This window comes from Protopterus annectens, chromosome 12.part0 (genome assembly GCF_019279795.1).
Source record: "Protopterus annectens isolate FY-2018-M chromosome 12.part0, PAN1.0, whole genome shotgun sequence".
Classification (NCBI taxonomy): Eukaryota; Metazoa; Chordata; order Ceratodontiformes; family Protopteridae; genus Protopterus; species Protopterus annectens.
Window position 1 is genome coordinate 160,963,918 of NC_056746.1, and position 17,938 is coordinate 160,981,855.

Genomic DNA, 17,938 nt, shown 5'->3' on the forward strand with positions numbered 1-17,938 from the left:
ACCTTTTATCATATTCCCTGTCCAGATTTTGTTTTTTAAACAAGATAAAAGGGGTGGACCTGAGTCTTTGAAATTGGAGAGGAAGGAACTCCTATGGCAGCTCAGGACAAATGCCTGTCAATTTCCAGGCATTAATGAAATGAGCTCCATTATGTGTATCCTAAGATTGAAAAACCTAGACAGGTAATATTAGTGAGTGTTGAAATAGCTATTTGTTAAACAACTATATACATTAACATCATGGAAGATTAGTTGGTTAATAAAAATAAAAAATAAAAAAACATATAAATCATAAAAAATAAAAAATAAAAAATAAAAAACAAAATCTGGACAGGGAATATGATAAAAGGTTCCTTTAGTGAGGATAAAAATTGGATTTGATAAGTTTCCAGGAGATGTATATTCTCATTTTTATATGTTTATATGTTTTATCATTATTCGTCTAAATGTTTTTTACGTGGGTTATTTATTGGAGATAAATGTTTGTTTATTTTATTTCATTTCATCAGTTTAACTAATATATTAACTGCATTGTTTACTGTACCGGATTGGGTAGTAGTCATGTGTATATATATATATATATATATATATATATATATATATATATATATATATATATACACGTTTGTATGTATATGTGATATATGTATATATATCTATGTGCACATTCTTATATATACATCATTGAATTATTGACTAGTATTTACTAGTATATATTTCCATTTATTTTCACTGGTTTTAAATAGTGTTAAAACTATGTTAGTTTAAATGATTATGGTATTTTAAACATGGGTTAGTTTATGCTTAAATTCTGGTATATGCCTTTAATGTATTAAATGGATTAATGAATGCTTGTTATAGCCACACTATAAATGGTGGTTATTTGATGTTGTTTGAAGTTTCTGAAGAAGTTAAGGCATCTGCCTTGATGAAAAGTGTACTGATATTTTAACGCACTTAAAATTAAAAATCTTACTTTTTTACGTGTGGAGAGCTGGGATCCGTGTATTCTTTTGGTTTGAAGTTTCGGTTATTTTTTCTTGGTAGAGCAATGAACATACCACGAGTTCATCTAGAGCAACGAAAATACCACAAGTTCAGCTAGAGCAATGAAAGTACCACGAGTTCAACTAGAGCAATGAACATACCATGAGTTCAACTAGGGCAATGAACATACCATGAGTTCAACTAGAGCAATGAACATACCATGAGTTCAACTAGAGCAACGAAAATACCACAAGTTCAGCTAGAGCAATGAAAATACCACGAGTTTAACTAGAGCAATGAACATACCATGAGTTCAGCTAGAGCAATGAACATACCATGAGTTCATCTAGAGCAATGAACATACCATGAGTTCATCTAGAGCAATGACAATACCATGAGTTCAGCTAGAGCAATGAAAATACCACGAGTTCAACTAGAGCAATGAACATACCATGAGTTCAACTAGAGTAATGACAATACCAAGAGTTCAACTAGAGCAATGAAAATACCATGAGCTAACCGATCCATGGCTGATGCCATATCAGTAGCACTACACATCTCACTTGAACATTTAGAGGACAAAGACAACTATGTGAGGATGCTGTTCATAGACTTCAGCTCTGCATTTAATATGGTAGTACCAATGCAGCTGAAAGAAAAACTGGCACATTTAGGAATCAGTAAACATCTCTGTGACCGGATCCTGGAATTTCTGATTGAGAGACCGCAGAGAGTGTGTTCAGGTAAGAACACATCAAAATGCATCACGATTAATAATGGGGTTCCACAGGGATGTGTTCTCAGCTCACTTTTATTCATCATTGTGAGTCACAATTGCTATGCTAAGCAAAAGTCCAGCCATATCATCAAGTTTGCTGATGACACCACAGTCGTGGGGTTCGTCACAAAGGAGGATGAAAGGGCATACAGAGGGGAGGTAGCATCTTTGATCAGTTGGTGCAAGGAGAACAACCTTGATCTGAAGTTAAGCAAGACCAACGAGATTATCATCAACTTCAGGAAAAGGAGTACAAACCACCCAGTGTTCAGGATCAAAGGTGAGGGTGTGGAGAGGGTTAACACTACAAAATTCCTGGGTGTATGCATATCAAAGGATCTGTCATGGCCGGGAAACACCAGGCAACTGGTCAAGAAAGCGCACCGATGTCTCTACTTTTTAATAAGGCTGAGAAAAGCTAAGCTTCCTCCTAATATTCTCTCCACCTTCTTTAGAGATGCAATAGAGATCATCTTCACCTGCAACTTCACAGTGCGGTTTGGATGCTGCACAGTTAACAGAAAGGAAGGCGCTGCAAGGAGTGGTGAGGCTTGCAGAGAAGCCAACAGGTTCCAGTGTTTTATCAATACAACAACTTTATTCCAAAAGGCCATCATAATAATACAGCCCACCACGCATCTTGCGCATGGACTGTTTAAGCATCTGATATCGGGCAGGAGATATCGCAGCATCTGCTGCAGGACTACAAGATTCAGTAACAGTTTCTACCCTACAGTGATTAGACTTCTGAACTAGGGCACTAGTCCCAGGGGACTGGACACATAAATCAATTTTTATTTATTGATGCAATATAGACTTACATATATTCCAAGTAAATACAATATTTATTTATTATATCCATATTCAGTATTATTTAACACACTCAAGTGCAATATTTGACAAATAACTTTGGCATTGTTCAATCTGTTGTGTGTTTTGTATTACCTTAAATAGGGTTTTTAATTTAATCTGCGGTGGTGGTGCTGCGGTAGCGTTGTTGCCTCACAGTAAGATGCTGACCGGTTTGACTCTTAGCTAGAGCGTCTTCTGCGTGGAGACATGCATGAATGGGCGTACCTTCGTTGAAGGTTGTGCGTTAGGGCTGGCAACTCAGCACGTAAAAATCAACTGCCAATCATTAGCTGACCGGAGTTCTGCTGTGGCGACCCCTAACCAGGAAAAGTCGAAAGACACAACAAAAAAGGGTTTTTAATTTAACTCGGGGAGGGTATTCTTTTTGTATATGAGTGCTGGTAAATGTATCTGCTCTTTTTTGTGTGTACTGGGAGTAGTATTGTATTTGTTAGGTTTATTCCTCTACTTGTATGTGTTGTTTCACTTTCCTTAGTAATTTCAAGAATTGAGCTGATGCATGAAATTTTGTTTAGGCTACAGTTCTAAATGACAATAAAGTTTACTTTGACTATGCTTAATTTGTTTGCCTAGCTTGTTTATTTCAGTTTTCAAAGTTGTAGTTTGACATCTCTTCCATTTCTTATTTTTTATGTCTCTTACCTTAATCAGGTATCTTGTTCTTATGGAAATATATCCCCCTGACATTGTATACCTAGATCCTGATGTTAAACATTTTTTTTATTGTTTGCACTCCACCAGTTTCTGAAAAACTTTCTACATTTCATCTGCAGTTTCACTGAACACATCACTCTAGTAAGTTTTAGACAGTGACTGTTTTGCTTCCATGTAATCTGTAATTAACCTTCTGTGCATTGGCTTAGATTTCAGTTTGGCAAAATTATCTAGCAACACATTAACCTTTATAACCCCATGATCACTGCACATCAATGGTGGCAAAATTTGACTTGAAATAATAGTAATTTTTTTAGGAACACAAACAATGTCTGGTATGCTCTGTTTCCTGGTAGTTTTTTGTTACAATCTGATGCAATAGTTGTTCCTTAACATAAATTACAAATAATTTCTTTACTAATGTTGTTGAGGCAGTATCATTCCAGAATGTTTCTGGTAAATTTAAGTCCCCAGCTAATATTATTCTTCCTTCCTGTGTTTCATGTAAGAAATGTATGAATTCCTCTAGGTCATTTGCACTTGACTTTGGTGGTCTATACACTACTGCAATTGTTATATGTTCCAGGGTTGTCTTTATTGTCAAAGTTACACAGCCTGTAGTATTGGTATTATCATTGAACATGTAGTAATCACAGGTATCATATCTATCTTTAATCCCTATCATAACACCTCCACCTGATTTTTTTTTTGTTAGAATGTCTGTTACATTAAAAACATTTATACCCTGTCAGAACTGGTTTCTAGTCATTGTTCTTAACCATGTTTCACAAACTATAACATTGGTCTTGTGGGAACATAGCAAATTTTCCAATAAAAAAAAATATTATTAATGCCCCTTGCATTAACAACCATCAGAGATGCATCAGATGTTGCTATCTGTGAACTGTTAAATTTTCGACTTGGCAAAAATCCTGCATAGTGTTTGCCAAATATTGTAAAATATCTGCTGCAAAAGTTCTCTTCCTTGATCTTGAGAAATGCATGCCATTCTATCTGAACACATGTGTGCCTAAAGCAAGGCTTGGATGCTCTACACAGTTCCATTTTTTAAAACGGGACAGTCTTTTTCATGTAGGTATTTACCCAAAAAATATTTTCATTCACGGTGACCTGACTATATGTGATTTATGAAAATATATCCTAACACCAGTACAAGCTATACTATCTAAGAGGGCTGTAAGTTCCCTAGTTACAGTCTTGCAGATGAGATAATTTGTACTGACATGAATAAAAACAGATCCATACTTCCTTACATTAAGGAATTCCAAGGCTTGTCTCACATATTCTATTTTTGCTCCTGGCAAGCATAACACTATTTGATGTATGTTATCTTCTCTGCAAATATAAGTATCAGTTCCCCTAATAATTGAATCTCCAATTGCAAGAATATCTTTTCTGACCAGATCTGAAGAATCTACAACTTCTAATTCAGTAATATCTGCTCTATCAGTTGTTACAAAGGAATGATCTTCATCACCATTAGTCTTATTAATCCCGCTGTTTTCATTGCTTATTACATTTGCAAACATACAATTCTCATCCAGCTGGCTTTGTACATCCACATTTTGCACCATGTAGACAACATCTGTCTTTCTTTTCTTTTTTTTTACAGGAATATTCTTCAATCCTTCCATGTTAAGTTTTTATTTCTTCCTTTTCACCTGCCCCTTGCCTCTTTTTTCTACTATATCTTTTGGAAAAAAATGATGTCTTTTTCTGTAGACTGAAGGTGTCCTGTTAGAAAAATGTTATCATTCCCTGTAGTCTGTGTGTTACATAGCAAAGCAGTGTCCTTTTTAGTACGTATTCTCTTTACAGGCATTGCAGGAAGGTGAGGGAGGGGGAACTTGAAGTTCAGAAGATATTATGCAGTGGGAAGGTGAACCAGAAACACTAGCACACTCAAAGTCACAGGAAGTGCTTGAGGAAGTGCCTGTAAAGAGAACATATGCAGTGATGGCAGCTGCTACAGAGAGAAGAAAAGACCCGAATGTAATTTGAATTTGTTGACCAGTGACCAGCACCAATCACAAAAGACCAGTTGCAGTCTCAGCCGAAGAGAGAGAACAGTACAATAGCATAATGCAATATTACATTGAAGTTAAGAAAAACTATAGAAAAGATATCTTCAAAAAAATGGGCCATTGCCAGGAATGTTATTTGGGGCAAGATAACTGAGCCATAAGGATTTACTGTATCACAAAATTTATTCTTAATGTATTTTGGTAAGTTGCTGTTTTGTAAGGTGACTTTTGCGAAATTTGAATTAATGGACAAATTTAGGCATGCAACTAACTCAGAGAAGCAGGAGTATCCTTGGAATAAATATGTGTTTCAGGCAGTTACCCCAGTGTTAAAAAATGAGACTTAACAGTTTACCTTATGTCTGATGATATAAAACAAGAGGATATTAAGGACCTTAGTCTAGCTATATGACAGCCTTTCTGAAGCTGCACAGACCACTTCTTTAACTTTTTCATTCCTTCTACATCTTTCCTTAATTGTTCATTCTTGTTCTCCATCAAGTCCGGATTCTCTTTTAACACAGCCACTTGTTCATTTGTACTTGTGGTATCACTTGACTATGAGGTTTAAGTTTATTGTTTTGAATAACTGGTCCAACGTGATTGGAAAGTTCAGAGAGTTCATTACTTTTACAAAGACAATTACTCTGTTCATACAGGAGTATAGCTTTTCAGATGTAGGATAACAACTCCTCCAATATAACTTGTAGAAATACCTCCCAGTTAACTGGAATCCTCGCCAGTCCATCAAGATTTTTTCTAACCCTCTCCTTCAGGATTCTTTCTCTCTTAAATCTCGGTGTGTACGTTTGTGTGTGTGTGTGTGTGTGTGTGTGTGTGTGTGTGTGTGTGTGTGCACGCCTGCACGCGTGTGTGTGTGTGTGTGTGTGTGTGTGTGTGTGTGTGTGTGTGTGTGTGTGTGTGCACTCTGGCGTGTGTGTGTGTGTGTGTGTGTGTGTGTGTGTGTGTGTGTGTGTGTGTGTGTGTGTGTGTGTGTGTTTCTCTCTGTAGCGGTTTTCCTCCTTTTACTTAATGTACGGGTGGGAAAGCCACCATCCACCCTCACTCCAGCCAGGGATGAAGGATTTAACTCCATTGTGAATGGATGAAGCCCACATTGTCTTTCCCCCAACCTATGTTACCATATATATGTGTTGAGTGTTGGCATGACTGAATGTGTGAGTGACCCATACCTCTCAAACATGCCTCATTACGAGCAACGTTCCTCATTTTGGGTCTTAAAACAGCCATGTTCCTCAAAGCTCCACATTGAAAGGGTCTGTCACATATTCAGTGTTAGGAATTTTTTTAACTGATATCCATAGTAAATAGTATTGAATAATATTAATTCGTCAAAATAACTTTTTATAAGTATAAACTAGCACGTTTTAACCAACCGTGAGCTTCCTAGTTGAAGTTGTTAGTAGGCTGTTAGAAGGTATTCTACTGTACATTTTGCTATTTTTTCCATATTATAAGAGGTAGATTTTCCTCATTTTGGAGCTGGAAGGTTGAGAGCTATGGTGACTTCTTTGTCTTAAAAATCATCTCAACAAAATGAAATAAATTTAAAGATTACCATTATGTCTGTACTTTGGGCACCTTATCCTCATTTCTGTTTTAACAGTGTGTGAGTTATAACTCTTTTTTATTGCAACTGCTAAGCTCAATTTACCTGAGGTGGAAGTGAAAAAAATGTGGCTTTTGTTTAAATGCTTCATTTATCAAGTTAGCCATACATGTCAGTGTTTGGTACTCGCAGGAAATTCAAAGGTTAGTGCTAGGCTAATTGCCTTTGTAGGCCATTTTATCTAGTCAGTTATCCCATTGGAGAATTAAACCCTCCACCTTCTGTCTGTAAGATAAACACCATAACATTATCGCAACCCCCAACCCCAAACATATAGGGGCTACATATGCTCTCCAGTCTGTAGCATAGGATAAGTCATATATTCAGAGCTGGGTTTTAAACCCAGGTCTGTGGAACTGTTCAAAGTCTTTTACTATGCACATTACCACTGCACCAACATGTTCCTTCACTAAGTGAGCTGAGCAGGATAGTTTATTCTAAGTTTACTTTTACAAGCATGAAAAAGCCTCAAGAGTGAAAGATGCTTTTTGTCTGGCTCTAGTAGGATTGTTATTCATACTTGTTCACCAGCTGGATCTTATTCGAGTAGGGTTATAAGAAAATATGTCACTGCAATACATGACTGCTAATTGCTGGCATGACACCATCACTGCAATACATGACTGCTAATTGCTGGCATGACACCATCACTGCAATACATGACTGCTAATTGCTGGCATGACACCATCACTGCAATACATGACTGATAATTGCTGGCATGATACCATCACTGCAATACATGACTGCTAATTACTGGCATGACACCATCACTGCAATACATGACTGCTAATTGCTGGCATGACACCATCACTGCTGCTAATTGCTGGCATGACACCATCACTGCAATACATGACTGCTAATTGCTGGCATGACACCATCACTGCAATACATGACTGCTAATTGCTGGCATGACACCATCACTGCAATACATGACTGCTAATTGCTGGCATGACACCATCACTGCAATACATGACTGCTAATTGCTGGCATGACACCATCACTGCTGCTAATTGCTGGCATGACACCATCTTAAAAGTAATGCAGTATGTTTAGGTACCTATTTCATACACTGAATCTCATGAATATGGAAGAAAATGAAAAATAATTTAAATTTCTCAAGATGAAAGGAGAAATAAATAAAAAAGAAGAGTAGAAAAGGCTAAGGGATAAGATGCACTTAAATGATTTAATGGGCAACCCATCAGAACATCAGCACTGCACATTTAGTTTCCCAGTCAATCTGGTAATAGTATGATGGTCCAAAATAAGAAAGATGGCCTCATAACCTTTCAGATCACTCCATTTCTATTACAGGTCTGTTCGTAGTGGGGTTAACGTGACCTTGTCTCATTTGTGAGGTGGCATTTTGTCCATCTGTGCCAGGCTCATTTTCACTTGAATTCTGGGAAGAAAAGTATCACAGCAGCACATAATACAGCGCTCTCCATTTAACAGTATCATCCTACAACCATATAGTACTGTCTGCAACTATAAACATTGATATAGGCTAATCTCAAGGACATACGTACAAATCAAATGCAAATTAAATGCAGCAATGATAGAAATGTAAAACTGGGACACCATAAATATAGATAGGAAGCTATAAGTCAACTTATTGGAGCAGGAATTTAAACAGTGACTCTAATAACACAGGGGTGAGAAGGTGAAGAGGAATAATTGTAAAGGAAAGGGAAATATGTGTAAGTAAAATAATAAATGTAAGGAATCCTGAACTGCTAATGGTGCAACACTCTTGTAAAATTAATGACAAGTTTATGAACAAGAGAAGTAGCTTCATGCAGGTCACAGACCTTCATAACATTAGAACAAGCTGTAAGTTTAAAAGATGGGTTAGTAAGTGATAGGAGAATAGGTTGGTTCCGAGTAATAAGAGACCAATTTATCAAAGGAAAGAAACAGAACTGAAAACAAAAAATAAAAATACAGTTACTGTTATTAACAATTTGCCAGATTCCTGCCAGTTGATTCACTATTGTTTCTGAATAGTGGTTGAAATAGTGCATTTATATGAATTATTGATTAAAATATTCTTTTGGTGTAGCAAAACATAAGTATTTTTCCTGCTTTTTCCTTTTAGGGCCCTTGCTGATGTAATGCGTCAACAGGCTCCAAATATAACAGAACAGACAGAAAGAGATGGAAATGTTGTGCTCCCTATACAACATTATGAGAATATACAGCCACGAACAACTACTGCAAACAACTTATGTAAGTTTGATTGCATATGGCATCTCTTTTTTTTCAGTAACCACAAATGGCACTGATTGCTTTAATTTTTCCTGTTGGATAACAAGACATATTTTTTTGGACTGGTGCTGGTGTTATCTATCCTTCAATTGTCCCTGCTGTTCAGAATGTTCTGTTTGCCTTTAGCTTTGGACTTATAACCCTAGTTAATGAGATTTATTCCAACCAACAGTTGCTTGGATGCCTGGATTATTTCCAGCCCTATCTCTAATGAAATCTAACCCATCTCTATCCCCATACCTCAGCGTTCCCCTCCTGTTCCTCATGTTCCTCACATTGGATTGGCTTCATACCTGATTTATGTTGCTTTGTGATCATTACACGCACGTTTCTCTACTGTCCAAAGCCTAGCTTTACATCAAGATCTGCAAAATGAGATCTCAAAACATTTTTTAAATTCCTGTTTGCTATATTGTAAAATCTAAACTCAGTCTTAAGTTTAGGTATTTAAAGCTTTGCTACTTTAGATTGCTCTTTGTGAAGCCATTTGTTATAGTTATTGTTCTGATGGAAAAATTAGCTAATTTCTGATTCTATTACCAATGATTGTGCTTGGATGCACGCACCATTCCCTGTAACTACCATCTGAAGTCTCAGAAATATGATCTGCTTGTTAGACGTATATCCATGCACCTCCTGTCATGTGTAACAACTCCCACAGTGCACAAGATTGGGAATGTAACAACAGTCCTACTATTTAAGCATAGCTTGCTTAGGATGTCCATTGTCTGCAGAGTGGTCACGTCTAATCCTTCTGGGTGTGTCAGTCTTTCTTTGTTTATCCCTGCAAGCTGCTGCAAAACATGCAGTCATATTGTTTTTGTATAATGTTAGAAGCACTCCATTTCTGTCATTGGTTTTTGTTTTTTTCCCGTACTTCAGGATTTCCAGAAGACTGGTTCAAATGACATTTAAATTTATTATCTGAAACATTTTCCCTTGATTTTCTTACCTATAATATGTACATTTCTTTATGTATAGCTATGTTCTTCCACTGTTATTTATGTGTAAGTTAACATGTTGTAATCTCCAGTTTCATTGTTGACACTCGGCCAGAATCTGTCAATAGTTTCCATTTTTGGATTGCTATTTTCAGATATATATTCTTTTCAGTTTTTATTTATTTATTTATTTATTTAACATTTGTTGACCGGGAATGTCCGACTAGGTTCCGCAGAGCCTGTTTTCAGCGGAGGCCCGGGGAGAAATGCTCCAGATGCAGTTCTATAGTTTCCCTTGAATCTGTGCTCTGAATTTCTAAAACTTACAAAAGTAAGGGCTGATATAAGAGGATATTAGAAGAGAATGAGAGAAAACTACAAGTAAACGATGAAGTATTAATGTAAAGTGGAAAAGCAGAAGTACAGCTGTGCTATATTACTACACAGCCTAATACAAAAGTGAGTGACTATTTTCATATATAAGGAAGACTTTCAGTGCCCACCTAAAAAATGGGTCTGCCTGCTGCGCTGCATCACTACCTGGTGATAGAAGGATATGACTTTGAACAGCAACACATGAAACTGTCTGTGAGTATATCAAGCATCACTCCAACAGTACTCAGTCTGTTCTTGTAAATTCATAACTGACTCAAATACAGATAGGAGTTTTTGCAGTGGTGCAAACTATCTGCACCTCATGTGAGGGACTACACCCTTCACTCTGTACTGTCTTACATTATTATTCTCACGCATAAGTCACTGCAGAGCTGAGAAAGAATGATATTAAAAAAATATCTATATACCTAGATCTATCTATCTATATATGTACATTAAATTCCTGTTTGCTATATTGTAAAATCTAAACTCAGTCTTAAGTTTAGGTATTTAAAGCTTTGTATCTGGAATGCATTACTCTTTTTGGAAGGAATAAAAAAGTGACTTTAAGCTAAAACACACTTTTTCAATTTTTAGGGGGAAGGCAAATATAACCAGACATGAAACTTGAGTAATTCAACAGAGTTAAATAAAAACAAGCCTAGTAAATATGAACCTGTTTTTTTTTTGTTTTGAGAATTTACCTTTTTAGTATGTTGGAGTTTTGCTGGCCTTCCAGGTTGTCCTTCCACCATATCAGTGCATTTATTAAGTCAGCATTAATGCTGTGAAACCACATTAATTTCATATGATTTCTTGTTGTTTTCCATTTGCCCTTACAGCTGGTATGGATGCCAGTAGGAGATAATATACCAGTTCAGTCTAGTGCTGTTTATGTACCACTGACAGTTAGAAATAAATAAGTATATATTGGCAGCATCATTGTGTAGTAATGCATGCAGCTGTATGACTGTGAGAAAAACTAATTGTTGTATATTGGTGGTTGGGATATGTAGTATGTCGAAGCAACATGGGTAGTTGTAAAAACAATTTCGGTAGTAGTAAAAATAATGTGGTAGTTGCAAAAACAATTTGTGTAGTTGTAAAAACAATTTGTGCATTTGTAAAAACAATATGGTAGTTGTGAGAACAATTTGGGTAGTAGTAAAATAATGTGGTAGTTGTAAAAAACAATTTGTGTAGTTGTAAAAACAATTTGTGTATTTGTAAAAACACTATGGTAGTTGTGAGAACAATTTGGGTAGTAGTAAAAATAATGTGGTAGTTGTAAAAACAATTTGGGTAATTGTAAAACAATATAGTAGTTGTAAAAATAATGTGGGTAGTTGTAAAAACAATATGGCAGTTGTAAAAAAATTGAGTAGTTGTAAAAACAATATGGCAGCTGTAAAAACAATGTGAGAAGTTGTAAAAACAATATGGCAGTTGTAATAACAATGTGGGTAGTTGTAAAAACAATTTGGGCAATTGTAAAACAATATAGTAGTTGTAAAAATAATGTGGGTAGCTGTAAAAACAATATGACAGTTGTAAAAAATTGAGTAGTTGTAAAAACAATATGGCAGCTGTAAAAACAATGTGAGTAGTTGTAAAAACAATATGGCAGTTGTAATAACAATGTGGGTAGTTATAAAAACAATTTAGGTAATTGTAAAACAATATAGTAGTTGTAAAAATAATGTGGATAGCTGTAAAAACAATATGGCAGTTGTAAAAAATTGGGTAGTTGTAAAAACAATATGGCAGCTGTAAAAACAATGTGGGTAGTTGTAAAGACAATATTGTAGTTGTAAAAATAATCTGGGCAATAGAACTAGTGGAAAAAGAAGTTGTGAAAGGATTCTGCTCATAATATCCCATTTACTTCTTTTCTGCCTTATATATTTTTTTACCTAATAACATTACAGAAATAAATCTGTAAATGTTCAGAAAAAAACATTTTTCAAGATGATTTCTGTACATGCTGCACAAACTTGTTTTTAAAATATGTTTTGCAAATACAGATAATTATTGTACAATATCAAACACTATGATAAGGTCAGCACTTTTAATTTTGCTAACAGAACTACCTGTCTGATTTTTTAGAAATGCATATGGTTGTTTAGTCTAAAAAGCAAGCTAAACTTAATGGGAAAGTGGTCTAAGGATTCACAGGTATTCAGCTAAAAATGGTGTCATAACAGGTGTCTTCCTATTGACTTGAACTTAAATAAATGATCACTTGTAGGATGAAGGCAATGTCCACTCAAGGCTGTAAATTGCTAACAGCATCCAGTTCAGTAAGTAGAAGCTCATTTTGAAAATGGCACATTCAGTTCCTTTAGAGTATGTTAATATTCAATGTTGACAGCAGTTATTGCAAGAAGTATTACTGATGTTAGAGGTGAATGCCACAAATGGTGGTCTTTGAGATACAATAGCAACACCATCCAGTTGGTACATGTTTTTTCTACAAATTAAAGATAAAACTTGTCAGAACTCTGGGTACTAACTGACAAGAATCCATGACATATGTACACATTAATGAATACTCATGTCTATAATCACTGTACCTGTAATGCAGATTAACTCACTCTTTACCATCATATCAAAAACTGAACATCTGTGTTAAAAAAGGTGAAATTAATGTGTTATCACATGGCACTTTGGGTTTCAGAGTATGAATCTCCATAGTGGACGTATATCTGTAGCAATGGATGTAGTCACTTAAACTGTAGGCACATGGCACTCTGGCTTTCAGAGTATGAATCTCCATAGTGGACTTATATCAGTAGGAACGGATGTAGTCACTTAAAATGTAGGCACATGGCATCACATGGCGCTCTGGCTTTCAGAGTATGAATCTCCATAGTGGACTTATATCTGTAGCAATGGATGTAGTCACTTAAACTGTAGGCACATGGCATCACATGGCGCTCTGGCTTTCAGAGTATGGATGTTCATAGTGGACTTATATCTGTAGCAATGGATGTAGTCACTTAAACTGTAGGCACATGGCATCACATGGCACTCTGGCTTTCAGAGTATGGATGTTCATAGTGGACGTATATCTGTAGCAATTGATGTCGTCACTTAAACTGTAGGGACCTGGCATCACATGGCGCTCTGGCTTTCAGAGTATGAATCTCCATAGTGGACTTATATCTGTAGCAATGGATGTAGTCACTTAAACTGTAGGCACATGGCATCACATGGCGCTCTGGCTTTCAGAGTATGGATGTTCATAGTGGACTTATATCTGTAGCAATGGATGTAGTCACTTAAACTGTAGGCACATGGCATCACATGGCACTCTGGCTTTCAGAGTATGGATGTTCATAGTGGACGTATATCTGTAGCAATTGATGTCGTCACTTAAACTGTAGGGACCTGGCTGACTGTTGTTTGTGTTAGTATCTGACAGCTTTTGTTGCTGCACATTTAGTTTGGCTGGTAATGAAGTACCATACAGATGTGAATGTTCCCAGTGAAGGAAAACATTTAATCTTTAACATGGCTGATAAACTGTATCGCATCACATAACTGTGAATGTTTGGAGTTTACACATTTGCACATATTTCTTAGCAAAATATTAGTGCAGATGACACAGAGCAACATAAGAGACATCAGACATTTGACTTCTTTGTATGCAAGAAAGGTGCTCTCTCTCTCTCTCTCTCTGTATATATATATATATATATATATATATATATATATATATATATATATATATATATAAAATATAGCTACAGAATTACAGAATTTAAATTTGTACATATAGATCTGGAGGTAATTTTCTAGAGCATCTGAAGCCAGTGAGTTGTATGTTTTTTGTTGGTATTAATATTTATCTGTACTAAAAATTACCAGATATTGTATTATCCCCAGTATTATCTTAGTTAAGACTTTGAAAATAAAATAAAATAGAAATATGCCTGTTAAAACTTTGCGTACTAAATATATCTTTACACAATCTGCATGAAACAGAATTTAAAGGGAGCATTTTTAACAGATTTCATAAATTAACTCATAACCTTATTATTATTTTGCCAAAATATTCCTGTACTATTTTACCAGGATTACACTCTTTGTCATATAAGAAGAGACAATTGCATCATGTTCCAGCACTATCTGGTACCACTAATAATTTATACAGTCAAATTACAAGCTACTCGATTTACTAGACTTGTCTTTAAGGATTAATTATACTATTCCAAAACACTTTCCTTGCTATAAGCATTATGGACAAAATTAACATCACTGTCCATGCAATCCTCAGCTCTTAATTCTTATCTTCTTTTTTAAAACTTGGTTGTTAAATCAGTTTGTACCCCCTAATAATTTCCTACTCTACAGTATCACAACACATTTCTACATGCTGAAAATTGATGGATTTAATTACACCACAAGTGCTATTTTGCAGTTATTGATATGTTTTAACTACCAGTATATGAGTCCCTAGTATATATCACAAGTTAGGATACCATGAAATAAATTACAATCCATGAGGATACAACAAATCTAGTCTGCTAACCAAAAAATAATGACCCTTTGATGTTATCCAAACTGAAATCCAGTAATAAGAAAAAACAAAAATATGTTTTTGAATGAAGCAAACTTCCTTCCACATCACATCTCCCTTACTTAAGTTAGTGACTCCATGATCACACAACCATGAAGAAACAGTAAAGACCACGGAAAGTAAAACACGTTCATGCTTACCATCTGCAGCATTTTGCTGCAGCAAGCAGTGTCTGAATTGGCATAAACAAACAGACAATGATATTCCCCACTTTTCACATCCACCAACTCAAACCTATTTACACCACCAGTGACCATACCCAGTGATAAAATGTCTGTAAAAATCACAGTTACAGCAGCAATAGTCATTGCTGTAGCCTTCTGGGCATGTAATCCATCAACATAGGATTCAGAAGATACTGCAGTCATACACATATTTATTCTGTACAGTAAAGTCTTCACTAAACTCAACCCCCCTGTAGGACATTGCCTATGATGTCAGTACCCTTTGATACTTTGCTCACTATTCTTACTTTTTAAAGCTTCTCATACAGTTATCTACCTAGTTTAGTAGTTTGCTATTTTTTATTTAATTATACACATCCATCTATTATAACAGGAATGTGGAATGGTACCAGGCATTTTAGTTATGTCTAGTTTCACAGCATTAACTGGTAACCTTAAATCTAAGGTTGCTGATACCTATTAAAAAAAAAAACAACAAAGTTTAGAAAGCAGAACCTTTCTAAACTTTTTCTGACAAAATCATACTGACTTTGAGCTAATAAAATTATATTTCCACTTTATCAATGTGGTAATTATTTTTCCATAAATCCACGCATACTGTAGATTATGTATATTTCATTGATAAACAGTTTCTTGGATTCAGTTTAGATTCATCTTTGCGTTTTTGTGCTATTCTAGCATCTTTCCAAACATCAAGGATGCTGCAGTGTGTAGATTCATTGAAAACTAGAAACGTTACAATGCTGTTTTTACTCCGTCTTTTTTAAAAAAACTCATGGAATGTTATCTGGCCTCAATGAACTGGTGCAAAGTTGCTTAGTGAGTGCATTAGATATACCATTATTGTTATATTGTTATTTATAAATGTATCATTATGGTGCTTGCAATCTCCTTAAACTGATTTCTTTATGTTGTGAAAATAAATTAAACTGATTTGAAAGTATTGTAGTATATATGTTATCATTTCTCCTTTGGTTAGGATATTGCATGCATACTTTCTAGTTTTAACTTGTTAACCTAGTTATAAAATATTTTTATCTTTTGCCTCAGATTTTAGTGTGTACAAGGAAAGAAATGCAAATAAATCTTTGCATTCCACTGTCTATTCAGCCAGGACCAAATCCCCACAGACATAATTGTACAGACGAGAGATCATTCAAGCAATTCCTGCAAGCTGTAGGGGAACAGCATAGTTGTAACAGGAGTTGTTTTTCCATAAATATGTCACAGGAGGTTGAGAATGACAAATGCATTGATCAATATATACTAGCATGGTTGCTTTCCACATAGAAAAAGTCATCTGTCAGAAAACTGAATATTTACATTTGTAGCATCATAGGCTTTTAAGACAGAAGATGAGAATGCTAAAAGGACCAATGATTGAAAGATTCATATTAGGATTCATGAATTATATATACTGTTGTTTACCCCTGGTCTTGCATCCCTCTTTTTCAGTAAAATGAATGCAGAGCTCATGCAATTGATATCCACCAGATTAACTAAGTGTTATTCTGTTGGACAAAATATTTCCACTAACCAGTGCAAACATCTCTGTGCTGCATGACTGCTTTTGAGGTACTTGGCTATTAGCTATGCACCTAAGAAAGTTTCAGTCATGTGATCTGACCATTGGATTACTTTATAACAATTTTAAGGCAATTTCCTTAAGAAGGACCACCACACTCTTTAACTATTCTTAGTGAAGCCTCCAACTCACTCCTCGTGATATTTTTAAAACAACGCATCATCCATTTTTTAAAAGATAAATTCAAAGAATGACATTAGCATTTTAAAAACCCAGTCTACAGTTTTCTTGCTTTCAGCATTACAGTATAAAAAACAGCGCTTGCATTTTTCACACTTCGACAGCAAAGATTTAAAATATTTATACCACATATATAATGTACTATTTCCAGAATTCTTTGCTTTCAATTATCAAATATTTGCTTTTTGTGAATAATTTCCAGAACTCGAATTTGACGTGTAAAAAAATAATCATGATAAAACAAACAAAACTTTGTTTACACACCTCCTATAAAGAAAACAGTAAGGTTTTACACTGCTTTGCTATCATTTTCCAGTAACATAAAATTATGGTATTTTATTGCTACTGACTTAAATTTCTTGTTGCTAGTGATGGCATTTTTTATTTTTGTATGTATTTATCAAATCACTGCACTTTGCTGTACGATTGTATTATTTGAAGTGCTTACTTGAGATAATCACTGCACTCTGCCTCATTCATTTTAGTGTCTTCTAATCTCTGCTCTGCTCTGCTATGAATGTGCTTTTCATGTTTATTAATTCTCTGCCTGCTAATTACATGGATTTGATGCTCAGGTTCATAGATATGTTCATAGATTAGTACTAGGCTAACTGCCCTTGCGAGCCATTTTAAGACTAGCTAATTATCCCTTGTGAGACTCAAACCCTGCACCTTGTGTTTGTAAGGCAAACACCTTAACCATTAGGCCACCCTCAGTTGAAATGTTTTTGACCACCCCTCCACAATCTATGCTATTTCCTTGCCACGCCCTATTGTCACCTGTCTTTTGCTACATTTTTTGATGCTCGTTTTTATAGCTACTCATTAAAGGTAACACATTCCTGATTGCCTTGC

At 35.4% G+C, this 17,938-nt stretch overlaps 1 protein-coding gene across 1 annotated transcript in view; it reads left to right on the forward strand.

Moving 5' to 3' along the window:
- Positions 1-17,938, forward strand: part of SHISA9 (shisa family member 9) — a 1,615,398-nt gene that overhangs the window by 152,229 nt on the left and 1,445,231 nt on the right. Inside the window, exon 2 of the mRNA XM_044088899.1 lies at positions 9,066-9,196. Coding sequence (XP_043944834.1) covers positions 9,066-9,196 — 131 coding nt within the window. The remainder of the gene's footprint in view (positions 1-9,065; positions 9,197-17,938) is intronic.